Source organism: Phragmites australis, chromosome 2, assembly GCF_958298935.1.
Source record: "Phragmites australis chromosome 2, lpPhrAust1.1, whole genome shotgun sequence".
Lineage (NCBI taxonomy): Eukaryota > Viridiplantae > Streptophyta > Magnoliopsida > Poales > Poaceae > Phragmites > Phragmites australis.
Genome location: NC_084922.1, coordinates 41,061,560 through 41,087,906, shown reverse-complemented (window position 1 = coordinate 41,087,906; position 26,347 = coordinate 41,061,560). Strand labels below are relative to the sequence as shown.

The 26,347-nt window shown below is 45.1% G+C and overlaps 2 protein-coding genes across 2 annotated transcripts; one reads left to right on the top strand and one right to left on the bottom strand.

Moving 5' to 3' along the window:
* Nucleotides 1-388: 388 nt before the first annotated feature.
* Nucleotides 389-15,812, top strand: LOC133908894 (receptor-like serine/threonine-protein kinase SD1-8). Its single transcript, XM_062351106.1, has 8 exons — nucleotides 389-1,353; nucleotides 1,486-2,032; nucleotides 13,490-13,621; nucleotides 13,756-13,925; nucleotides 14,211-14,421; nucleotides 14,512-14,746; nucleotides 14,855-15,005; nucleotides 15,098-15,812. The coding sequence occupies exons 1-8, from the start codon at nucleotides 613-615 to the stop codon at nucleotides 15,407-15,409; spliced, it is 2,499 nt and encodes an 832-aa protein (XP_062207090.1). The 5' UTR covers nucleotides 389-612; the 3' UTR covers nucleotides 15,410-15,812.
* Nucleotides 15,813-16,387: 575 nt separating this feature from the next.
* On the bottom strand, nucleotides 16,388-19,365 carry LOC133908893 (uncharacterized). Its single transcript, XM_062351105.1, has 6 exons — nucleotides 19,001-19,365; nucleotides 18,528-18,775; nucleotides 18,188-18,446; nucleotides 17,216-17,395; nucleotides 16,886-17,041; nucleotides 16,388-16,798 (listed from the first exon to the last, which is right to left on the bottom strand). The coding sequence occupies exons 1-6, from the start codon at nucleotides 19,070-19,072 to the stop codon at nucleotides 16,631-16,633; spliced, it is 1,083 nt and encodes a 360-aa protein (XP_062207089.1). The 5' UTR covers nucleotides 19,073-19,365; the 3' UTR covers nucleotides 16,388-16,630.
* Nucleotides 19,366-26,347: the final 6,982 nt, after the last annotated feature.

Here is a 26,347-nt window from a genome sequence, read left to right as displayed (position 1 = left end):
TTGGCCCAGTCTGAGTCGTACTAGATCAAAAGGAATCACTAATTTTCCAACGATACAAAGTCCGAATTCATCATGCAAATGTGCATCTGTAGAGAAATCAAGTTTCTGATGTTTACTAGTTTCACTGATGTTGTAGTTTCTTGCAACCCATGTTCTTGTAAGCGTAGCACATAAGCTAGCTAGTTTGGGTGCTAATCCTGACAATATCCCAAATAATGTAAGTTCTCTTATGGCAGCAGACATTGTATCACCTTCTGGTTGATGGAATTAATTTCCATATCAAAAAAATCTACGCAAATCTTCACTGTTCTCATCATTCAGTGAACCGAAAGAAGCATGTGAGGGCTGAGGCTGTAAACAGAAACACCTGAGCCACAAAAAGCGCCCCTGGCTTCCTTGTCCAAGTGTCCAGATTAGCAGCCACACCTCCCTCTCCCCCCTGGCCGCTCCACTCTGCGACATGCACCAGCTCTGCACTTCTGCGGTCTCCACCACCACCCTTCGCTGCACCGTTCCCTTCCAAAACGCCAACGTGCAACGTGCATCACAGATACCACTCGCAGTGACGCGGTGGCAGTACCACTGCTGTCTCATCGTCGCCCACGCCGAGAAATGGCGTCCCCGCTCCTCTGCCTCCTCCTCTACCTCCTCCGCCACCTCGCAGCCTGCCACGCAAGGGACACCGTCATACCGGGCCGCCCGCTCGCCGCCAACGAGACGCTGGTCTCGGGGGGCGATGGCAACTTCGCGCTCGGCTTCTTCACCCCGCCGGGCGCCAACAGCACCTACGTCGGCGTTTGGTACAACAAGGTCTCCGTCCGCACGGTCGTGTGGGTCGCCAACCGCGAGGCCCCGATCGCGGGCGCCATCGCGGACAACCCCGGCGTCACGCTCTCGGTCTCCGCCAACGGCACACTCGCCATTGCCGCGGGCAACTCGACCGTCGTGTGGTCGGTGGCGCCGGCGGCGAAGCTGGCGAGCCCGACCGCGCAGATCCTGGACAATGGCAACCTGGTGCTTGCGGACGCCGGCGGCACCGTGGAGTGGGAGGGGTTCGACTACCCGACCGACACGCTGCTCCCCGAGATGAAGCTGGGGATCGACTACGTGAAAAAAAGGAACAGGACCCTGACGGCGTGGAAGGGCCCCTCAGACCCCTCGCCGGGCCCCGTCGTAATGGGCATGGACACCTCCGGCGACCCCCAGGTCTTCATCTGGGACGGCCCCGACAAAGTCTGGCGCTCCGGCCCCTGGGACGGCGTCCAGTTTACCGGCGTGCCGGACACCGCCACCTACTCCGGCTTCTCCTTCAGCTTCATCAACAACGCGCAGGAAGTCACGTACAGCTTCCAGGTACGTACGTAGTATACAAAACTTGAGCTTTCTTTCCTATTTGATTAGAACGTACATGCAGATCCAATTGATTGCTCATGCAAGTAATCACTCCACGACATATGATCGATGGGCACATGCATGTACGTGCAGGTGCACAACGTGTCGATCATATCGCGGCTGGGTCTGAACAGCACGGGGAACTACGGACTGCTGCAGCGGTCGACGTGGGTGGAGGCGGCGGGGGCATGGAACCTGTACTGGTACGCGCCCAAGGACCAGTGCGACGCGGTGTCGCCGTGCGGGCCCAACGGCGTGTGCGACACCAACAACCTGCCCGTCTGCTCCTGCCTCCGCGGCTTCACCCCCAAGACGCCCGCCGCGTGGGCGCTGCGGGACGGCCGGGACGGGTGCGTGCGGTCGACGCCTCTCGACTGCCGGAACGGCACGGACGGGTTCGTCACGGTGAGGCACGCCAAGGTGCCCGACACGGAGCGGAGCGTGGTGGACATGTCGCTCACCCTGGCGCAGTGCCGCCAGGCGTGCCTCCGGAACTGCTCCTGCACGGCGTACGCGAGCGCCAACGTCAGCGGCGGCGCCGGCACGGGCTGCGTCATGTGGACCACGGGGCTTACTGACCTGCGCGTGTACCCGGACTTCGGCCAGGACCTCTACGTCCGCCTCGCCGCCGCCGATCTCGGTACGTACGTTGTGCTCTGCACTACGCATTGGTGGATGCTCGTACGTTCCTACTACGTATTGCACCTTTTTACGCCTAGCAAACTGCACGGCATGCATATGCATGCTCGTATATTGGCATCTTTACCATATTCGTTGAGTCCGTCCAAATCAGGATTGCCCACTTTTTTGTGTGCGAATAGCTGTTGGTGTTACGTAAGATCCAGAATAATGATTAGAAAGGTGAATAGACTACTTATCAATTTTTTATATAGCTTTTTTCTAATCTTTCATCTAACATGCTCAAAACAATATCTGAAGAAAAAAATCAAGAAAAACATGTTAAACCGAAGTATCCTCTGAGAAAATATAGCTCTCATGGATGTAATTGAACCATAGACTTCATTAAAAACCAATCTAAACGTTATCGCACACAAAAACTTACGATTTAAGAAAGAAACGCTTCAATCCAAAGGGAAAGTCACTAGAGTGAAGAAACTATTTAAGTTAATAATTTAGAGGTAGGGGAATTTAAGACTAATTTTAAATGTGAATTTTATACCTTTAACAACAAGAAGAATCACTTCAATATGGTGAATTTTTTTTCTCTCAAACCAAAACGAAAATCGCAAGAAAACAAGTGAGCCAATAGAGTAAAACTGGAATGAGATTAACACAAGCATAAAAGGCAACATGAACTTTATTATTTACAGAGGACAACCCTATTTTCGATAAATTACAAAGTATTTTACATATAAAAAACTCTCACATAATATATAGGTTAAGCACTCCTCTCTATCCTAAAACTCTACCACATAACTCTCAAATGGCTCAACTAGCTCCCCCGTCTATTTATTGCCTATATTTCTTAACCCCTAACTTTTCTAAATTATTCTCAAAATGCTCATCTCTTTCGGTACACTTCTACCTATCATTAAGGATATTTTCATCCAACTTTTTTCTAGTTCATCGAACAGCTGTGGCGCCTTCATGACTTAACTTTGCCTCGACGCAAGCTTCGTGATGATACCACATGCACTTTACACTTTCCCATAGTTTTGAGGTCAAACCACAAAACCATCTCGCACGTTTCTCAAAGCGTAATTCACCACCACTTACTTACACCTTAAGCAAATTACCCGATGTCGACACGTGTACTTCATCTTATAATCTCAACCGCCAGCAAGTATCTCCCGCCCTGATCCCTCAGACCATCTTATCACTTACACCGGCATCTCTTTTACTTAACTTTATCAATACGTCGTCTTCATCTACCTTCTCACACTTTGTTTGCACACCACATGTGCATCTAGGATCATCATTAACTCCATATGGTCTCCTTAATCGTTCGACACTAAGCACCTTATTTAGCCCCGATCATCCTACCATCGACCGTCAAGTTGCATCTATCACCTACACATCATAAGATAAGCAAACACGTATCTCCAACTCTATTATATATTAGTCAAAATTAAAATCATCAGTTGAAAAGCTCATCTCAGAAAAAAAAAAAAGTCTTGAACATTAGATGATCTGGTGTTGCAAACTCTTCAACGCTGGACCATCCGGTGAATGCAACTTACCATACAAGCTATTTTGCAACATCTCTTGTACAAATGCTCTGATAAATTCTCCGGTGTTCACAAATCTAATCGCCGGATCATCCAGCGTATACATCCTCGCTGGATGCGTCATTTGCAACCTCTCTGAAAACATTAGTCCGACATGAATAGATACAATCTCCGAATCATCCGGCGTGTAGTATTGAGTTTTCTCTTTTGATTCAAAACCCTCCAGCATAAATTCCTTCTGTACATCAAACCATCCAATGTGTACGAATTTTTTAGTGCCGGATTATTTGGTGAGTATAGATTTTCTTCCTTAGAGACAAAAATGCTAACTATATTTTTTTCTATGTAATTTTAGTTAGTCTAATTATAATACATAGATATGTTTATGCAATTCTATAAATTATCAAACTAAATCAATAATCTTATCAATTATTAATTATATATAAATCAAAATATATTTAAACTTGGTTTTTCATGTCCACTGTCCAAGAAGACGCGAGAGGCACCGATCAAGGAGTAGATAGAGTCCAAGTGTCCTCTGTTTTACTAGAGCAGAGATGAGATGCCAAATCGGAAACCATGAAATGAATCATCTTTATTCTTTCCTGCGTCCTTGACCTTTCCTTTCCCTCCACAGTGAGATATTGCGAGAGAGAGAAAATAAGCGAAAAAAGAGCTTTGTAAGAGTGAGACAGCGGTCCCTTCATCCTTTTGGCCCCCAATCAGTTCTTTTCCGAAAGCAGAACACTGAGCAAAACAAAAGTAAGCTGTGATTGCAGCAAAAGCTCAATAATAGGATAAGGTTGTGTTTGTTTCAGTTTTTATTCAAACAAACAAGGTTTGAAAAGTTAGTTTTTAAAAAACTAAAAAGTTGGTTTTTAATAAAATAAATTAAAAGCTGAGAATCTTGTTGAAAATAGTTTTTCTCATAATGAAAAAAAGGAAAATCTCCTCTCCAAGACTGGACGAAAATTGGCTCATTTTCCTTGCTCTTGCGGGCTCATCTCGCTCACCTCGCTGGTCCAGCGCCTCCTCCGACGGGCTCCCTCACCGGTCTGGTAGCTCCTCCAGCAGGATCCCTCCCCGATCCAGCACCATCTCCGGTCTGACAGCCCCCTCCCCAAATCGGCAGCACATTCGACAGGCTACCTCCCTGTTCTGACGGGCTGACGGCTCATTCGATGGCGCGACCTTCATCTCTACGTGTGGTCATAGCCCTCGCCATGTGCCACCTGACAAGAAGGGTCCTCATGCCTCCACACACACACCATGTCCAAATCTGGTGACGACATGCAGCAGTAGTGCCACCGCAATGGCATAATCCTAGGAAATTTGCATGACATAATCCTCTTTCGTGTTCAAATTGAAGAATAGCGTCAAGCTGTGCTAAATCCGATCGGACTACTTTTTGTTACGAGCTCTTCCATTTTTTCTTAGCTGTCGCGGCAGAGTGCGATAGTTGCCTGGGGATTGAGGCCAACGGGCACCGGCAGCCGCTCCCCTCGTCGCTTGGCACCGTTGCCCCAAGCAACGGGTGGCTCAATGGCCTGATCACTTATTCTGTTCTAGGTTGTTTCGGTTTCTCGATTTTTTTTCTGTTTTCTCTCAGTTTCTTTTATGAACGCTGAATTCTTCTTTCTCTTCCTAAATGGCATAGTGTGTTTCTTCTCCCGTGGAACTTGTCCCCCGTGGGGATGTAGTCAGCCACTAAATCCACGCCGGTTTCTGGTCACACGCGTAACTTTTCGCCAATCATCCAAACGAGACTTTCACATGTTTCCGATAGGTTCGTATGTCGCACATAATTAGATAAATAGTGGTCATAAAGAACGTACGAATCGTACGATGATAAGACCTCCAGTGTAAAACTACAAACCAAGCTCGAACCTGATTAAAAAAAAGATAAACAGGCAGGCTCGTTTCTTATAAATTTTACGCTCATGCATGCGCCGGCCACTCCATATATGCGTGGCTGGGATGGCAAATCTGGAAGAACTCCCGAGTACTGTAACTGTCACAGGTTGTCAGGTCGGGGCGGTCGTCCAAGTCGGACGCCCGTGAGAGAGAAAAACACGTGTTGTTTTGCGAGATTTTCTTTGATCCTCGACGTCTACCCTCTATGATCGGTGCTTGGAATCTCTTCTTTTTATCCACTGATCAAAAGTCGAAAAAGGAGACCGACCGATAGAGAAGTTCCCTTTTCTGGAGGCTAAAAAGGCATTTATGTGGTGGGGTTTGTTGTATCTATCTATATTTTTATAAAATAGATAAATTATGATAGATTTAAACAATTTCAACAGTACATCTATAAGATCAAACGATTCTGTTAACTATCTACTCCCTTCTTAATTGTTTGAAACCCTATAATCAATTTGAAAACTTGCATTTAATAGATACTATCAGCATTAAAAAATATTAATACACCATTAATTCATTTCATCAATATCTAATAACTAGAATCAGTCTATATCTTCTATAATAATTAGGAATGCAAGAGTTATGTATAAACTTTTGATATCTACCATCCACGAGTCTTAATCACACAGCTCAAATTCGTACTTAGACTCTTACATGATATATAATTATTCTATATATTCCGTATATCTCTAAAGGGGTATATAATTATTCTATATATTTTGTACATCTTACACGATCAAATGATCTATAATCAAAGTTGGTTAATTGTCTCCTCCCCTTTCAATTGTTTGAAAACCTCTGATCAATTTGAAAACTTGCATTTAATAGATGCTATCAGCATTAAAAAATATTAATACACAATTAATTCCTTTCATCTATATCTAATAACTAGAATCAGTCTATATCTTCTATAATAATTAGGAATGAAAGAGTTATGTATAAACTTTTGATATCTACCATCCACGAGTCTTAATCACACAGCTCAAATTCGTACTTGGACCCTGACGATGATATATAATTATTCTATATATTCTGTATATCTCTAAAGGGGTATATAAGGATGGTATATATCTTACTCGATACGAGGCTGATAGTAGCCATCACGGAGTGAGTTATATAGATAAATACAAAGAAGCGGGTAGTTCTGGACTAGGAAACTATCTCTTATTCGGTAGGAAATTCTACATATTCGGGAGTTACACAATCTGAGTAGATTACACTTGAGATATTCGAGTAGGATCACCTCTTAGGTTCCCTCGAGTATATAAGGTGGGGAAAGGGGTACGTTCAAGACATCAAGCAACCAAATGATCAAATCTCAGATCGAACCAATCAAAGCACAAATAAGTCATACCTTCAGATCTCCGAAGTCACGAAACCCTCAAGACCAATCAAGTAGAAGACCTACACCAATCGAAGATCCACAGTAGAAATAATCCCCTAGTCAATTATGTCTTGAGCCCTAGACGCAACCAAATTTGCCTACTTCTTAGGGTTAGACACCCCATATTTCATCATTTTACTATGTGATCAAGAATAAACAAAGCAAGACAAAACGTAAGGCTATTACCCAACTCGAGGGGCTAGACATGTATAACCTCTATATCTCTCTGTGCAATATACTTCTACAACTAAGTAAATATCTCTATTTTCCATATCATAAAATAATTTGCGACTGAGTATCAAATCCTCAACAGACCTTGCTAATTATAGAATGTAATCAAATTTGTTGATCCCCTCTTTCATGCAACAACCAAACATCTCTCATACCTCGTATGATCGTATCTAATTTCGAGCCCATTTAAACATACTACCCATGAGAGGTTAGCTTGACCTCCTTACCTTTCATTTTTTATCTTTCTGTGTTATTATCTTTTCATGTGCAAAGATGGATATATTTTTACTATTTTAAGTTGAGAAGTTGTACATATGCATAAAAAAATTACAATTTTTTTCTCATAAAATTTTTAACTATCATTATAATATTATTGATTTCAACACGTGGATGGCTACTAGTTTTATAGCTAGTAAAAAGGGTCGAGCATTGCATGGCTGATGGGCCCATCGACCTATGTAGACCACACACCATAGAGCGACGTGGTACGGTGGGACTATGGGGCGCGTAGGCGCGAATCTACCGCAACGACCGCGCGCGGCGTGGACACCGGCAGCCGGCCTCCACAGTGCGCGGATCACATGCGCGGCAAAGCCAAGACCACACGGCTCGGCCCAATCCCACGTCGGCATGCGGCACCGGTGGCCCAGGCGCCGAGCCGACGGAGCGCCCCGCCGCGCCCCGTCGCTCTCCACCGGCCGCAGGCGCGAATCTATCGGGGATTCGGAGATCGGGTCAATCGCCAGCCGTGTTCCACCGCCCGTACGACACGGGCAAGCAAGCAACCGGCAGCCGCGTCAGAGTGCCTCTGTTGGAAGTCGGGACGCGCCCGCCATCCACGGATTTGGGTCGGGCCAGCTGGGGAACTCTTCGCGTAGCACGCCAACGCTAGTCGAGCTGCAGGCAGGGCCTTGCCTAGAGCTGGGACTTTGGGCCGTATTTTTTGGGCCGGCCCAAGCACGGCACGGCCCGGCTTGGCCCAAGCACGGCACGGCCCGAGCACAGACGGGTCGGGCCGGCCCGGCACGATTTATGGGCCGGGTCGGGCCTTGATACAAGGCACGATGGGCGGCCCGGCCCAGCACAAAAAATGGGCCGTGCCTGGGCCGGCCCGGCACGAAAATGGCCCTAGGCACGAAAATGGCACGGTGGCCCAGTAGTTCGCGAGCTTGCTGGCGGAGAGACGGTGGCGTGGCTGCGGTTGGCAAGGGTACCAGGAGCATCAGCGTGGCGTGGAGAATCCATCTGATTTGGTCGCGGAAACATGCAGTGGCTTTGTGCAGTGTGGTCACCAGCCGCGAAGAAGATGAAGTTCGGCTCCGGCTCCATGGCGGCCATGGCGTCCTCACGGCGGCAGGTCGGCAGCATGGCTGCAGGCCGAGGATGGGGAACGGCAACGCGCCTAGGCTGCAGGAGCAGATCCGACCATGGGGCTCGACGGAACCTGCAGCAGCGCATCGGGTTTGAGCTCGGTCACGTCGAATCCGGCGACGGCGCTCGGTCGCAGAGGAGGAAGAAGGGCGAAGGAAGCTTAACTCCGGCGGGGGCTTCGGTGGTGGAGAGAGGGAACTGATGGAGGAGAAATAGACGAAGCTCCTTCGAGCTTCAGGCGGCAGGGCAAGCTTGGAGGAGGCCGGGCACCGTGGTTGCAGAGGCGGCGGTGCTGTGCAGCACAGAGATGCGATGGTACCGTATGAATGATAGCTGGAGCCTGGATGCCTGTTATCAGTGAAGGTGGTGGTGGACAGGTGGTTGTGGACTTTTGGTTGGGGCAAGAAAATATCACGCTATTTTTGTTCATTTTTCTGGCTCTTTTTTTTTGTTATGAAATAAAATGGTTTTGTACACTTGTTGAGCTGCTGTTAGGTAGCACGGTGATTACTCTAGTTGCCATGGCATTCATTCGATCACATGGACTTGTTACAGTGCTCTGTTTTTTAATCCTTTGCAGATGTTGTACTGCCGCAGACCCACAGTACAAGTGTCCAGTACACTATGCCTTGGTTCAGTGAGGTTGCCTCATGCCCTCGATGCCGGAGCCGGTGAGACGAGAAGGACAGTGTACAGGAAGGGGTGACACTGTGCAGGATGGGGTGAGCAGGGCTCGGCGTGGCGCTTATCGTTGGGCAGTGGCCATCGCATCAATTGAAGTGAAGAAATTAGAATGAACTTTAGCTTTACGTCGTGAGCCCGTGACTCATAGAGTGTATTGCACACACACTCGTGACTTATTGAGTGACACAATCGAATGACTCATCTACTTTCGCTTTACGCTGTCACTCATCCAGTGACACAAACTCACAAAGCGAAAAAAAGCAACGGGCAAGAGTAAACAAGCAACGGCTAAGAGCAAATGGCTACTTCTCTACTTCTATTTAATCTTTCAGTCTGTTCTATATTTTTCTATCACACCAAGTCATCAAACACAACAAACAATCATGCTACCTCGTTCAAAGTCATGTGTTGTTCGGAGCAAGCGCTCCAGAGCCGCCCAACGCTCCGTTAGCCCTCCTCCAGCTCTCGACCCTCGCCAATTGTCCCCGAGCATGGGAGATTATGGCATGGACGACCGTCACATGGACGGTCTCGAGGGGTACGAGGATGACCATACCGACGCAAATCCGATAGAGCCTGAGGATGTGAATCATGCCTCTGTTGGTAACACATCCACCTCAACCGGACGGCGGTCAGAAGCGTGGAAGCACATGAAGTTGGTTGAGGAAATACGGGGTGGTATAAAGGTATATATCGCAATTTGCAATTATTGTAATAGAGAATTATCTGCGTCTACAGCAGTAGGTACCGGACATTTGAATCGACATTGGAAACGGTGTCGGGAGAAGATTGCTGCAGCTGCGCGGATAGCCGGGCAACCTATACAGACACAACTTACCTTCGCGCCTGACGGTTCGGTAAGCACATGGATATTTGATCCTTCAGTAGCTCGTCAAGAAATTGCTAAATATATAGTTTCTGAGGATCTACCGATTAGAATGGGAGAAAGCCTTACTTTTGAGAGAATGATCCAACATGGTTTTTGTCCACAATATCAACATGTCTCTAGAAAAACTACTAAGAATGACATTTTAAAATTATTTCATAGTCAATTAGACGCTTTGAAGCAAAACTTCCATAACGTGACCTACTCATTTGCTTTAACATCTGATATTTGGACGTCATCACACCAAAGAACATCATATCTTAGCGTTGTCGCACATTATGTAGACAACAACTATACCCTAAATAAAAGAGTAATAGGGTTTAGAATCATCGATGAGTCACATACTGGAGAAGCCATTGCCGCACGTGTGCTAGAGGTTGTTAAGGAATTTAAAATAGAAAATAGGATTATTTCTATAACTTTAGATAATGCATCAGCCAACTCAAAAGCAATGGAGGACCTAGAACCTCACATACAGAGCTACATTGGTGGGTATGTTCTCCACCAAAGATGTATGTGTCATATCATCAATATCATGGTGCAGGCAGGTATGACAATGGTAAGTAGATATTTGAACAATATTCGTGGTGCCATCCGTCTCATCTCTAGTTCGCCTACAATGTTTAGTAGTTTCAAGGACTACTGCAAGGCTCAAGGTAAGAAGCCAAGGAAATTCGGACTTGACATGAAAGTGCGCTGGAATTCAACATATACTATGTTGAAGCAAGTGAAAGGTTACGAGGGAATTATTACTGTTTTCGTAAATGCTCAAAATGCTGGTTTACTACTTACAGAAACTGATTGGTACATTGCTACACGTTTACGACTTTTTCTAAAACCCTTTTACAAGGCAACAGTACAACTGTCAGGTGTTTATTATCCTACATCTTGCTTAGTAATAGAGTGGCTTTGGAGAATTGCATCCACATTTAACGAAAATAAGGATGACAATGTTTTAGCTCCCATTGTTGAACAAATGAAAGATAAATATCTAAAATATTTCTCTGCTATCCCACATCTCTATTGTTTTGCTGTTATATTTGACCCGCGCAAAAAGTTAGGTGGTTTGGAGCTTGCTTTGCAGGAAATAGGTGACTTGCTCAACCTTGATTTCTCGGATGCCTACAATCATGTCAAAGAAGAAGTATTTCGGGTTTTCCAGTTATACCAGGGCAAATTTGGATGTAGCCCCCTGGTCTCGAAGTCTACACAGCAACACAAAGCAAGCAAGTCGAGTGCGGCCAATTTATGGAACAAGATCAAAGGCAAGGGATCCACATCAACATCTCAGCAGACAACTAGGTTATCTTGGAATCCCATAGCAGAGCTTAACCACTACCTTGAGCAAGATCTTTACACCCATGATCCAATGCTTGCGGACAACAATACTGTCAACCTTCTTGCATGGTGGAAAGATAAAGAGCGATTCTTCCCCGTGTTGTCACACTTTGCACGGGACGTTCTCCTAGTTCCAGTGTCGACCGTCTCGTCGGAAGCGACATTCAGCATGGTGGGGAGAATTATTGAAGAACGGAGATCATCGCTCACTCCTGAAATGGTAGAGGCAATCACCTGTCTTAAAGACTGGGAGAGGGCGAACGCTGGCACACAACATCAGCTTGAGGATCTGGAGATCGCGGGGGCATTAGCGGACCTCGAGAATCTTGATTTAGATGATAATGAGTAAATCATGTGTGTAATGATATACTGTACTCTTTTCCTTACCGGAGGAACTCCATACTGGGGTGTAAGGTTTTTAACGAGGCAGTCATATTGTATTATTTTATAATAAAATTTCTCTTTTTTTCCTCCAAAAATATTTGATACATCTATTTTATGTATTATATTAATTTTTTACTTTTTTTTATTGTGGCTGATGCAGTGACGTGACTCTGCATGTTATTTCTCCTTTTGAGAGTAAAAAAGTCCTCATGAGTCATGACATCCGGCTGGTGCCGTGAATCATGCTGCAACTTGTACCAAAAAGTTGCTGCGGAAGCCGGAAAGTGAGCTGCACGGTAAGTGAAAAGTTCCCGCGCCACGCTCGCGCCCGGGCCCTCCCGCGCGGCCGCGCTCGCGCCAACACGCGGCGCCAACGCCAGCGCCCTCCCGAGCCGTCCCGCGCCACGCCCGCCACAGCTCCGACACGCGGCGCCAGTGCCAGCGCCCTCTCGCGCAGCCGCGCCACGCCACGCCATCGCCCGCGCCCACATGCGGATGCATCGGTGCCAACGTCTCTTCAATCTCATCCCCTCCCGATTCCCGAAGTAGCCCTTTGCCAGCGGCGGCACGAACCGGCGGCGCCCGTCCACCACGAAGAGCAGCTTGGTGCGCTGCTCCGGGTCCGGGGTGAGCCCGAGCGCGCGCCGCGTCTTCCGCGCTCGACTTCGCCGCCACAGCCGCCGCGCAGGCGCCTGACGTCGCCACGGCCTCTAAGCACGCGCGCCGCGGCTCCGCGTCGTCCGCGCTCGACTTCGCCGCCACGGCCGCCGCGCGCGCGCCTGACGCCGCTCTGCATCGCAGCTTCGTGTCGTTCGCCGGAGAGCGCGTAGCAGTAGCAGATGTTGCTGCGGTACTGGAGCGAGGCGCTGAACCTGAGCCCTCCACCGCTGGCGCCACGTCGGGCGCGTCGTCGTCGCCTCCGGAGACTCCTGACGAGGCTCACACACAGCAAACGCGCGAGCTCCCGTGCCGGGCCCGTGCCAGCCCGGCACGATGAGGCCCGTCGTGCCATTGGGCTGGGCCTGGGCCTAGCTGGAGGTGACTCGGGCCAGCCCGACCCGGCACGAACAGAACCGTGGGCCGTCCTAGCACAGCCCGAAAGGCCCGAGGCCCAAAGAGGCCGGGCCGGGCTGGCCCGACCCGGCCCAAGTCCCAGCTCTAGCCTTGCCATACTCTGAAAAGGACGTGGCATGCACCGATATATTTAGGTCTGGGACAAGCGAGTGTGTTCTCTGTTCCGGACAAAACTGTAGTAACAAACATTCATGGATCGCGTAGTAAGTAAGGCGATGGGACCTCCATGCTCTGACGCTGTGGTGCATCCAAATCACAAACGCTAGCGGCCAATGTAGCTTCGGTTTTTTTTTTTTTTTTTTGAGAGAGAGTACAAGTTGGACAGCGGTCAATCTAGCTTTAAGAGGTCGGTATGGAGCTTGTTTGACATATTTCAAGGGCATCATATGTCGTTAGACAGGATCACATGATGCAAAAACTGAATTGAATATTATCCTACATGTTTCTCAAGCCCCTTGTATATAAACGACTGAAACCTTCAGTGCCCTACTTTGTTCGACAGCAAAACTCCACATTTAACGCTTAAATATGGATTCTGGAGCAACCATATCTAACTTGAATATGCCATGTTAGGTTCCTCTAAATAAATATACCGAGGGATGCCCATCTTCAAACTAACATTCATGATTTCTTACGCAGAATTAACAAGCAAATCAAGGAAGGCCCGCATAATACTCGCAGTTGGCGCCAGCATCTCCGCGCTGGCATTTCTTCTAGTAGTCGCTGGCCTCCTCATTTGGGCAAGAAGGAAAAAGATAACAAGAACATACGGTAACATGCAGTAGACTTTCAACAAACTATTCATTACTACATTATATCATGTCAAAAGATTGAAATATCTGAACAGAAGGGAAAATACATATATTTCTTGATGTTATACTGGTTCTTTTATATGCTAATAACAGGGTCAAGTAAATGGAGTGGTTCACGCAGTACTGGTCATCGCTACGAGGGAAGTAGTCAGGGTGATGACCTGGAACTACCAATATTTGATCTGGGGACAATTGCAGCTGCTACTGATGGTTTCTCAATCAACAACAAGCTTGGCGAGGGTGGCTTTGGACCAGTATATAAGGTAGTAGTTCTCTATATGAATCGATTCTGATGCATATGTATATGCTAACATTCTTTCAACGAAAATCAAAGTGGCATCACGATGCTAATTTATTTTCAATGGAAACTCATGATCTAAAGCATTGAAAGGAAACTATTTAGGTTTCTTGTTGAGACTATCACGAGACAGCATACTAATTCCAAATGAACCAGCAGGGACATGATGTCAATGCCATTTCAAATTCCCATATTCTAAGTCATGAACAGTATGTATGCCTAACTGGAACGATTTCCATCAACATTACAGGGTAAACTCGAGGATGGACAAGAAATCGCTGTTAAAACACTTTCAAAAACATCTGCACAAGGCCTTGATGAGTTCAAGAATGAGGTTGTGTTGATAGCTAAACTCCAGCATCGGAATCTTGTTCGGCTTCTTGGCTGCAGCATTAGTGGACAAGAAAGGATGCTTGTTTATGAATACATGGCAAACAAGAGCCTGGACTATTTCCTATTTGGTATGCTCTCAAGTCTCAATCTATCTTTTCTGACCATGAAGATTTCTGATATATTTCCAAAGCAAAAATTAACCTCCTATATGTCAACAGAAAAGCCCGATGTTATCCTTGATTGGCAAGTCCGGTACCGTATAATAGAAGGCATTACTCGAGGTTTACTGTACCTCCACCAGGACTCGAGATACAGAATCATCCATAGAGATTTGAAAGCAGCTAATGTTCTTCTAGACAAGGAGATGACTCCAAAAATTTCCGACTTCGGCATGGCAAGAATGTTTGGAAGTGAAGACACGGAAATCAATACCCGAAAAGTGGTTGGCACATAGTAAGTATGGTAACAGGGGATACAAAGCAATCCTAAAAAAGAAATGCAAAGTTCATCACATAAATGAAATTTGCAATACTAATCAATTTCATGTGTCTCTTACTGTAGTGGCTATATGTCTCCGGAGTATGCAATGGATGGAGTCTTCTCAGTCAAGTCAGATGTATTCAGTTATGGAGTATTATTGCTGGAAATTGTTAGTGGTAGGAGAAACAGAGGAGTATATTCCTATTCGAACCACCAAAACCTTTTAGGCCATGTAAGTGTGAACTCGCATCATCTAGTGAATGCAAGTTGCATTTCTCAAGTAAACTTCAAAAAAATTTGGGAAACATTTTTTCTGTTCTGCAGGCATGGAGCTTATGGAGCGAGGGGAAGAACTTAGAGTTAGCAGATGAAACAATGAATGGATCATTCAACTCAGATGAAGTACTCAAATGCATCATAGTCGGACTCCTGTGTGTGCAAGAGAACCCAGATGATCGTCCGTTGATGTCTCAGGTGCTTTTGATGTTAGCTACTCCCGATGCTGCCTCATTGCCGACTCCTAAGCAGCCTGGCTTTGCAGCTAGGAGAGTTCTAATGGAAACAGACACATCGTCAACCAAGCCAGACTGCAGCATATTTGACAGTGCAACAAATACTATGTTTGAGGGTCGATAGCAGTTAAGTTACTTATCGAACCTGCTGGAGCAATGTGTGTTACAGAATAACATTGGTGGTTTCTTCATTATCTCGTATAATTGAGCAACAGAAAATCGTATGCTCATTAAATAAGAATAATTCCTCCCATGCCATTACAAAAATTCAAATTCCGAGCAGCTCAAAACATGGTTGCTTCAATTCAGCACAATTAAGTTGGTACTAATCACTGACAAGTGACAAACAATTGCAGAAATTTAAGGAAGTGTTATATTTGCTAATATTTCAAGGCACTTCATAGCAGTTTACTGGAGGCCTCAACTCCTTGTGACTTCTCAAAATTAATTAACCAGAAAGTAAGAGATTGAAATTGAGGATTTTTTTCCAATAGTATATTCCTTATAGCTTTTGTTATTTCCAAGAGCCAAAGTGTGTTACACAAAGTAAGAGCATTCGGATTAAACATGAGTACTTGTGCAATTTTGGCATAAAAATCCAGATGGAATATCATTTTCAAGTGTAAGTTCTGACATGTTAATGAAGAATCCAGACAATTTTAATAGTTCTTCCATTACATACTTGACAATCCCAATGGAATTATTTGTGATCTTATATTCTACAGTTTTGAATTCCCTACATATCAGACTAAACGGATTCTGATCATAATTTGCAAGCTGAAACAATTGGCATATTGTGCAATCCAGCTTTTAACAATTCATCCCCCAGATTGTAACAATCCAGCAATATGACTTTTACTAGCTTATGCAGATTGTGCAATCTAGCTTTTACAATCTACAAGCTATTTTTCACAATCTCCAGTTGAAACAAACATACCCTTAGATCAATATGAGGTATCCTATTGACCTACTTTTGCTTCATATCAATTACACCCATCCAAATATTAGTTTACATCAGCTATCCAAACTTCATAGTAAAAAAGGAACAAAAACATGAAGTGGTGTCAAAACAAGAAAGAGGCAGCATTCACTTTTTGTAGACTTAAGACAAGGGACTCAAGAGTATAATATCGATCATACCATTGTATGATGGCTATTAATTTAATCAATTAAATTCTATAAATGCTACAAAGTAGATGAAAAATAAATAATCCCTTTGGATTAGCATATGATATCCAAAATTCCCTACTTTGCCTAACTCTATTAGCTATAGAAGAGGATAAAACAAGGGGACGAAAGAAGGAAGACTCACTACAGCATTATTTACACCAGCTAGCTACTTTGGTCACCTTCGGCCATTCAGAAAGCTCTCATACCGTGTGCCCTTCAAAGTATTATTAACATCTGCCCAATTATTGATATGATCACGTAATCGTTTAGTATGGATTTTCACATGCCGACTGGACAGCTTTGTCATTGGCAATTTCAGAAAATCCAGGACATCCATAAGCTTCTGAAGAAAGAAACAACAACAATGCTGTTTAGAAAAACGAAGATTGTTTTAGCCTCCACAGAACCATATAAGGCAATAAGGACTTACAGTGCGATTGCTGACAACATCCTCATAGTACAGAACAATATGCCGGGTGTTCTTGAAATTCACCAAAGCATCAGCTGCCAACTTATCAGACCGTCTCAGTTCAGGAATCAATATTTTTTTGTCAATAGTTGGCCTATATTTAGCAAGAACATCAGCCTATAAAAAGAAATGGGATCAATAGGATTCTCTTTTAGACACACATCTTCAGCATTTTTAACATATAAAGTAGTTGTAAGCATATATATTTGATTTATGATACCAAAAGCTGCATGTTTGAAATAAACATCCAACTCCGATGTGCGAGTAACATCAAACGAGAAAGATGTGAACCTCGTCTCTGGAGTGCACATGAGCTTTATGAGTTCCATTTAGCTGTTTCATGGCACTATCATGAGCATTTGCTAATATGGAGACATAACGCTGGAGAAGATTTCTTCTTAAAAGGAAAATTGCAGACACACCCCTTCGGTTGAAGTATTCAACTATCTCTTGATGGTGCTTCATTAGACCCTACATTTTTCACCAAAACAAGCACATCACAAGATAAGACAAAACATGTAAGCTGAATTTATCATAGGAAATGTACCACATTAATAATCGTAGTACAAAGAATAATCCTTCTTAGCACATCAAAGGACAAACTCAATACACCTTTTTAAGTAAACATATACCCAGAAAACTCATCTTAGATAATAAGTCTGTCAACCCAATATGTTAACTTGTGGCAAAATTTCTACAGAATGCACAGGGGTATATCTATCAGTAGCCATTATCTGGAATAAACAAGTTCAGTACATAAACCACCTATGTAAAGTTCAACACATAAGATTTTAAAAAGGAAAAAAACACTGTGATGGAGAGATAAAATACAAATCATTAGCTTTGCTGTCCTCTCTACAGTAAAATAGTAACTCATCCTCCTATGTCAGGTATAGGCTATTGCCGTGTAATCAAGGTACTTTTAACAGTCTGTTTAATACTTGCAGGCAAACGAGTTTCCATGTAAAGAGAATATGCAATATTCATGGGGGCAGTGCATCAAATCTCAATGTATTCCTATTTCATCGCTTCTGAGATAGTCCATAATCAGAGAAAACTGATGAAGTGCTAAAACAATTTAACAGGCATCCTTCAGGAAAATCAATATGATAGAATTTCCAGTTCAATCAACACACAAAGATATTCGAACAGTGAGCTAGGCTAAATTTACAAGATGAATCAGGTAAGTCCTTGTTCCACAATATACGACTACTCAAAAGTACATATATGAAGCTGCAAATATATGATGGCCATAAAGATTACCTGATTGAGCATCCACTTCAACCCCACAGCAGCCGTACATTCATTTTTAGCAGCACTGCTGAACCAATCCAAATTGTACAATTTATCCAGTGTTTTCGTGATCGAGGTGATGTTACTACGCCTTTCTTTGACAGAGAATATCTCTCCATTGGAGCTAATATTCCCATGGCTATTCAACAATGTCTCAAACCATCCACTTCCCGACCTCTGCATCGACAAGATAGCAAAGAACCTAACTGCTGTGCACGCACATCCTTTCCTAACAAACAACACAAACTTAAGTCACTAGCTAAACTGAAAAAATGATGAAAAATCAGATGGCCAAGTATATCTCCATTACCTATCGTAAGTATTCGGCGTAGGATAGTGCACATAAGGGATTTCCGTATCTGGAATACTGTGGTCATGACAAGGTTTCTCCCTTTCTTTTTCTATCATGTTCGTCTGCATGAGACCAAAAATCATCCCATTTTGCTTCAGAGACAAGGAAAATATGTATACACCAACAAGCATGGTGAGGCCCAATATGGCTATCCATGAAACATGTGGATATCTCCTCGTGGATTTTGTGCTTATGCCTGCTGCATCCTGCAATTGGAAAGGTTGAGGTTACTGACAGCCAATGACAAGAAGGGACAAGGATTATTCTAATTGGGCATTTCCTCACAACAATTAATAAAGAACTTTCAAAATGTCGAAATAAAATCACGCCAGGGCACCAAGCTAGGATGATTCGAATTGGGCATTTCTTCGCAAACATCAATGGAGAAACAACAGATCGCAACGGGGAAAAAGAAGGAGCATTCGCCTAACCTTAGTGGCTGCGCTGAAATCCTCCACGGCCAGCGCCGCCGCCCTGTCCTTGTCTCTCCCTGCCTCCTCCATCGGAGAATACCATCAAAAATCAATCCACCCCCGGTCCCAAATCCCCCAACGAATCACCAACGTGCACCGAGATGCACGAGAGGCGGGGGGAAACGAAGGGAGGAATCGGCTCGGTGTTGGGGCTGGTCGCGAGGGGTGGAGGCAGCGCGGTGCCACGGAAAATTAGCATCTGGGGGAGAGAAAGCAGGAGAGAGAGAAGAGAGACAGAGAGCGCGCACCTACTCCCGTTCTGGTGGGAGCTGGCTGGACTGGGTTTGTTGTTCCGTTCGTTGTTTAGGGCTGTTCGTTTCCTGTTCGGACAGTGGTAAGCAGTTTTTATAAATTAAAATAGAAATAAATAGGCAGCACGTGAACTTGACTTTTAACAATTTATCTTTCATATCGTAGTAATTTCATAATTTATTGGCCATCAGCTTTTCTCAGCTTTTAATTTAAAAAAAAGAACAAAACACTCATCAAGCTTTCATGATAATTACATTCCTTTATCATTGGTCAACTCCCTACCTCTGACGTCCACCAACTCGCACCCCTCGGTCCCCACTCATCATCTCGTTCTCCTGGCAACCCTAGCCGTCGCTGCCAATTCTGCGCCATCGCCGTTGAAAATCGCGCCTCTGTCGAAGTAGCGCCACCCTATCGCTATTGGAGCGAATCTAGCATGGATGGGTACGTTGGACCTCAACACGAGGCGCCCGAGTTCACCGATGCCATCGCGTATCATGACGCTCTGTGAGCTCTGGCGCCTGGCACGGAATCGATCCTCAACATGGATGGGTCGTATTACGGCATGGATGGCACCACTACGATCTCCCCCATCGACTCTCATTGTGGATATACAGTCGATACCCTTCGATTTAAAGCTTTCCCTATCACCTGTCTTCCCTCCGCTGCTGAGAAGATGCCAAACATCGACCCACTGCTACCGAGCTACTCTTGACTAGATGAACACTTGGTGAGCTCCTTGGGTTACACTGATGCTGGTGCCGCCCTCCACTAGCCGAACCGCTATTGGATACGCAGTTAGTGAGCTGCCGAGTGCTGCTGCTGGTTGTGCATTCATAATCTTATAAACATTATAGAGAAATGATTACAATTAAAAAAATGTGAAATAAATTTTGTTAGTTTTGTATTCATCAGTCCTACATGTTAAAAATATATGTATGCATGAAATGTTCACTGAATTTCCTGTGCTTAATTAAACATATTACAAATTCTTAAATTCATGGTTAAATCTTAAAATGTCCAAAAATCATGAAATCAGTTCTTATGGCTTTATTTTCACGTGCTATATCTGATAAAAATATGTGCCCTCATGAGAATATGCGCGCTCATGAAAATGTTAAAAATCACGAAATAAATATTCAAGTTTGTATGAATGATGTATCTTTTAAATTTTATTTATGGATTTTTATATTTCAAATGAATCAAGTCCAAGCGAATGTTAAACATGTCACAAAAGAATAAACAGGACACCCAAAACAACTGAGCGCATTACAGACTATTGATATCAAAAAGTAGCAATTCACTCCCCTAAAATCCAGATTGTCAAACAACTACCAGCTTTTTACAATACTGCTTCTTATAATCCAGCTTTTCACAATCCATAATATACAAGCTGTTTTTTTATAATCTCCAGCTAAAACAAATATGGTCTTAATCGCGTCGCTTTCTGAGAGTTTTGGTCGTCTAGGCATGGTAATGGATAGGGGCGGGACGAGTCCCCGTGGGTTTTTACACCCGATGAGGTGCGATTTTGTTGAAAGCTAACAAATGTATTTGCTCATCCCAAGCATCACTTTCCACAAAAAGTACCCAACACATGTCCTAGCCGCCGAGGGCACTCCACTTGAGGAGGCTCTCTATGTGGCTTTAACCCTGAGTTTTAGGCTTCGTCGCGCCACCGACAACCTTGATTTTGGCTTTTATGATTTCTCCACATTCCACCGACAAGAAAAGTGTTTATGTTTATGGATACCCAATGCATTTCATTTGTAGGGATGAGGTCATTATTTCTGTTGCCCATCACAATAAACAAAATCCCATGATCGAGTGTCTTCTTCGAGTGGCACAAAGCGAAAGTAATTAGTTCACAAGGCCATGATAGAAGGTACTCAGCCCTTAATGAATATTTGTAATAGCCAAGTGACAAAGCTCAAGTAGACACATAGAACAATTAGTGAGCTAAGGGGTTTCCTAGGTTTGACTAGGTATTATAGTAAATTCATCAGTAATTATGGGTTGATCAGCGGACGTGATTCACTCTAATCTAAGAGCAGGGGAAGAAGATGGAGCTAAGGAAAGGAAAGCTACAAGGTAGGTAGAATACTTCCTCCTCTGAGATCATCTGAAGAGGTGTAGATCTACGAATTTCACCCCTACACACGAAATTCCACTTTCCTCTGTCTCACTCAAGTGAATTGGTTTCGAGAGCATTCCACCACTTTTTGGCGACTTTCACATCATACGCCTACATTATTCAAGTCGACTTGCCAGAGAATCTTTTTCTATCATTCTAATATTTTTTAGCTCACTGGCCATTCGCTGAAGTTTCGGGCTAATATCGATATTTTAGCTCATTGGCCATTCGTGTGTTAATTATATATTTTTTTTGGAAAGGGAGTGTGTGCGAGTTGCCTATTTCAAGAATAGATTGGATCTATCCGGCTGTACTTTAGAATAATTTTTATTTTTGGATAAAGATACCTCTTTTGAACGACAAGGTCAAAGACTTGTTGTCCCAATAAAAGGGGAATATCTAAATATTGAACCAATGCTCGCCAAACTTCAAGAAAGACTGCGTTACCTAAGATGGTGGATCTAATCTTTGTTTGGAAATGATGATGTCGACAAAGCGGAGTTTTTTAATGAAATAAAAGACATCTCCTCAAGTCGGCTTCTTGCTCCATACAATACAGATCGTCAACAACTCTTTGTAAGGGACTTATCAGTGTCACTACCACCAAAAATAAAGTAGTGGAAGCATAAACATCGCAAAATTGCTAGTGCGGGCTTTGAATTTCCTTGAATGTAGATAGACTAAAAAGGGGAATAAATGGATAGGAATAGGAATTATAGTACCATTGGAAGAAGCGGCACCTGTGGAACATCTCTACTAATGAACCATTTCAATAGTACGGGTGCTGCCATGCCATGGGGCACGACCATGAAAGTAATGAAAATTGCTTTATGCACTTGTCGGCCTACTCAGCGAATGTATGGATTCAGCCTCCATAAGTCAGGAAGAAACCTTCTTATTAGCAAGTTGTCCTTTCTTCACCTAGTCTATCTAAGACTGGATTCATTGGCTTGCGTGCTGGCCGCTGCTTCATTCGTATAGCGATAACACTTTCTTTTTTTAGTGCTTTCGCACTAGTTGCTCAATCCGTTACTTGTTTGGTTCGAGGTTGAGCTCACCCGCTGCCCTATGTCAGTCTCATTTGTAATGGCACAAGAAGTAGTGACTTTGTGAGCATTCTATATGGGTGTGTCCTAAATGTAATGTAGGCATGTTGTTAGTGGGGAAAAAGAAGATACTAGCGAAATTGGAATGTGGCTCTAGACCTCCTGTTTAGAAGAATGAATTTCCGAGAAGCCAATATGCATGCCGACAAAGGCACCTGGAAAACCAACAAAAGAAAGGAAATTCATTTGATACTTATAGGTATGGTTTTTGTAGCTACTAAAACAATGCTGACGGTTGTGGGTTGTGTGTTACTGGAAACTCTTTTTCCTAGTATGTTTGATAAGTCAAGGGTCGAATCATTTTTTAGCTTTTTCCAATTTTTCTTTATTGGGAAACTTAAAAAAAGAAAAATATGATTCTCGCTGCCTTTGTACAAGTGGAGGTTGGAAACATAAAAAAAAACCAATAAAACCGCTCACATCACATTAGTCGTAGTTACATAAAGGGTGCGCTGGTAGCTGCTTTGCCCTATCTCTTCTCTCCCTTTCCTGCTTAGACTCAGGGCTTTGCGCTCTATCATCTATCAGTTAGTTGGCTCATCAAAGATGGTAGTGCCTTCTGCATTGCTGTCGGAGGATGAACTCCTGTCGCAGGGATCCCGAGAGACCCCTTTTTAGAGATTCGGCCGGGGGGATGATCCTGAATGAGTTCGTCGGAGAAATAAATGGAAGTGGAAATAAATGCAATGGCCGGTGGTGGGGGATGATCGACCTAGTGCAAAGAAAAATAAATGCACCGGAGTTTAGACAGGTTCGGGCCGCACGGGGGCGTAATACCCTACTCCTGTGTGGATGCAATATCCTTCCCCAAAGGGGATCCCTCAGGGATATGTCTGGTTACAAGAATATATTATCTAACTGAGAGCTTGAGGCTCCCTTGTTCTAGCTCTGCTCAAGCTTGCTTGCGGTGTTCTTCGGATGATGTCTTCAATCGTCTCGATCTGTTTTCGGATGTTTTCTCGTGTGTTCGGGTCTACCTTCGATCTACCTTGGATGATTCTTTTCTTTCTGTCCGCCCATCCTTTTATGCACTCGCTGGCCACGACATACCCCAAACGGGAAAGAAGGGGCACATGTTCCAAGACACCACGACTGAGAAAGGCGTCATCATTTTCTCTGGGCGAAGTGACAGGGGCGGTGGAAAAACGCGGTGCGCGTCCGACCACCCATCACTGTGAACGCCCTGGCGCCGGGCGCCGTTGAGAGGGCCCACCGGGCAGCCACAGAGGCACCCGGCGCGCCCACCCTATCTTGTTCCTCTGCCAGGGCAGGGTGGCAGGCGGAACGCTTTGATCCTGGCAAGGTTATCCCGAGATACACCGGATGATACGGGACGGGACCCGTGCAATTAATGGACCCACGCCCCTCTGCCAGAGCATGGCAGGGACTGACACTGCGGCGGGAGCAGCTGGGGATGTCAGGATGTCGGGCCACACATGCCCATTAAATGCGGTCTTGAACCTCTGACTAGTTGACACCTCGTCGGCGGGCCCCTCGGGGGCCCTTCTGGGTCGTCGGGGCATCGGGTGCTCTTGCGCGAACCTTCGGGGAACCGAGTGCTCGGGGGCTGCCACGTGCAGCCCCGAGCACTCTCTCCCGAGCACTTCCGTAGAACCTTCGGGGAACCGAGCGCCCGGGGGCTGCCACGTGCAGCCCCGAGCACTCTCTCCCGAGCACTTCTGTAGAACCTTCGGGGAACCGAGCGCCCAGGGGCTGCCACGTGCAGCCCCGAGCACTCTCTCCCGAGCACTTCTGTAGAACCTTCGGGGAACCGAGCGCCCTGGGGCTGCCACGTGCAGCCCCGAGCACTCTCTCCCGGTACTTAGCTCTTCTGCCCATCGGGGGACTAGGGTACTTGGGGGCGAGCGGGCACCTCCCAGAGCACTTTCTTCCCGGTACTTGGACTCTGCGGGTCATCGGGGAACTGGGGTGCTCGGGGACCAGAGGCTGTGGCCCCGAGCACCTTCTCCCGGAACTTAGATTTTCCTCATCCCGCAGGAGGAACCTCGCGGGATGGTGACATGTGGCGGACGGCTGGCCTGGCCTCGGGACTCAGGGACCCCCGGTTCCTGATACACCGACAATTGCGCTAAATGATAAAGCCTATTTATTCCTATGTCTTTCTTGGTAAAAAAAACCACCTGCGATTTCACCCGTAGCCTAAAACGTAGGGTCAAAGCCACGGAGAGAGTCTGTAAAGGAACTCATGGACACTCGATATAATGAGATGCTTGAATGCCCTCTTGAAAAGGGAAGAAGGAGCTTCTCTTTTTCCAATAAATGATTCGCTACAAAAAGGATTCTTTTTTTTTCACGCCACACCCCCTCCCCCTGTACCTACACCCATTGAAATGTTTATTGTCTGACAATGTCTGACGTGACATGCAAACGCCCCATGCAAATCTGAATCAGAACATACATAAGCTTCTTTTCACAGAAAGGAAAAGTAGCATTCATTTTCTTTGCATCGATTATGATCTGCAATAGTATCGAAGTGAACAAAGGGATCTAAGGGCCATGGTACTCTTGAAATCTATCTCAGTAGGGAAAAGCTCAAATGCCCTTTTTGGGGAGAAGGGTGGATTGTCATTCAATTATTCTATTACGAGAAATCTGGACTACAATCTTCAGATAGAGGATCCTTTCGATAAACTACTTGTCTCATTGGGAAAAAGAAATTCAAGGTATCTCTATAAGGTATCATATCTATTACTACTAATATTGTAAGAACTGCTAGGCCCTTTAGATCTATATTTATCTTACTATCGAAAAGTGCTTCTACTCCTAATAAGCAAATTCATCGAGGGTGGGGAGTTGTACAATGCGTTGGTGGGATGAAGGTGCTAGCTTGCCTGAGATAGGAAGAACGAGCGAATAAATGTATTCCAATTTCTTCCGCTTTCTTTTTCCCGCACCCAGAATCTCCTTGAAGTAGGAAGTTTGGGCATATAGCTCCCCCCCCCCCCTCGGTCGAGTGGTGCTTGTTTGTGGGGTGTGCCACCTGAAATCGGGCTTGAAGTTCTCACCTTACCAATGAGCCGACTGTTAGAGGCCACCCTAATAAGCAGCAAAGATTGATGGGAAAATGTGTCCTAACTTTAGTTTCAAAGTCCCCTTCTTTTAGTATTAGGTAGTAGAGGGCATCGCCACTTAGAGATTCTACGAGCCATACCTTCGTAACCCAAGGACCGACGAAGATCAGTAATCTATAATCTATTCTTTTAAAGAAAAGGAAATTACCCACTCAACAAAGAGTAGAGTCATTGTCACGAACATGATTCTTCCTATTCTTAGGAAGTAGGCTGGCAGAAACCTTCTCTCAACAGAAAAAGAACCAAGTGTGAGAGTAGCAGAGCAGGAGTTCTTAACCTGTCTGATAAACAGAGAATTAATAGGTAGGGATGGCATGATTTGAACCCGTGATATTTTGTACCAAAACAGCAGGAGTTCTTAACCTGTCTGATAAACAGAGAATTAATAGGTAGGGATGGCATGATTTGAACCCGTGATATTTTGTACCAAAACAAATACGCTACCAAGCTACGCTACATCTCTTTTCTAAATTGTTGTATAGTGTCATTGTATAAAACCCCTGTCTTTATTTTCCATGTCCCTTTTCACGGGTTGGGGTCTGATTGGTGATTAGCTCAGGACCTCACGGTTCCAATCTCCGCCTGCTAGTCCCGGCGCCAGCCGCACTCCAACCTCCGCTCCCTGGCTCCAGCGGTCCCACCCACCTCAGGACCCACACACGCCTCGTCTCCAAGGCACCTTGGTGCCACGCTGCCGCCTACCTCATGCCACTGCTCGCCC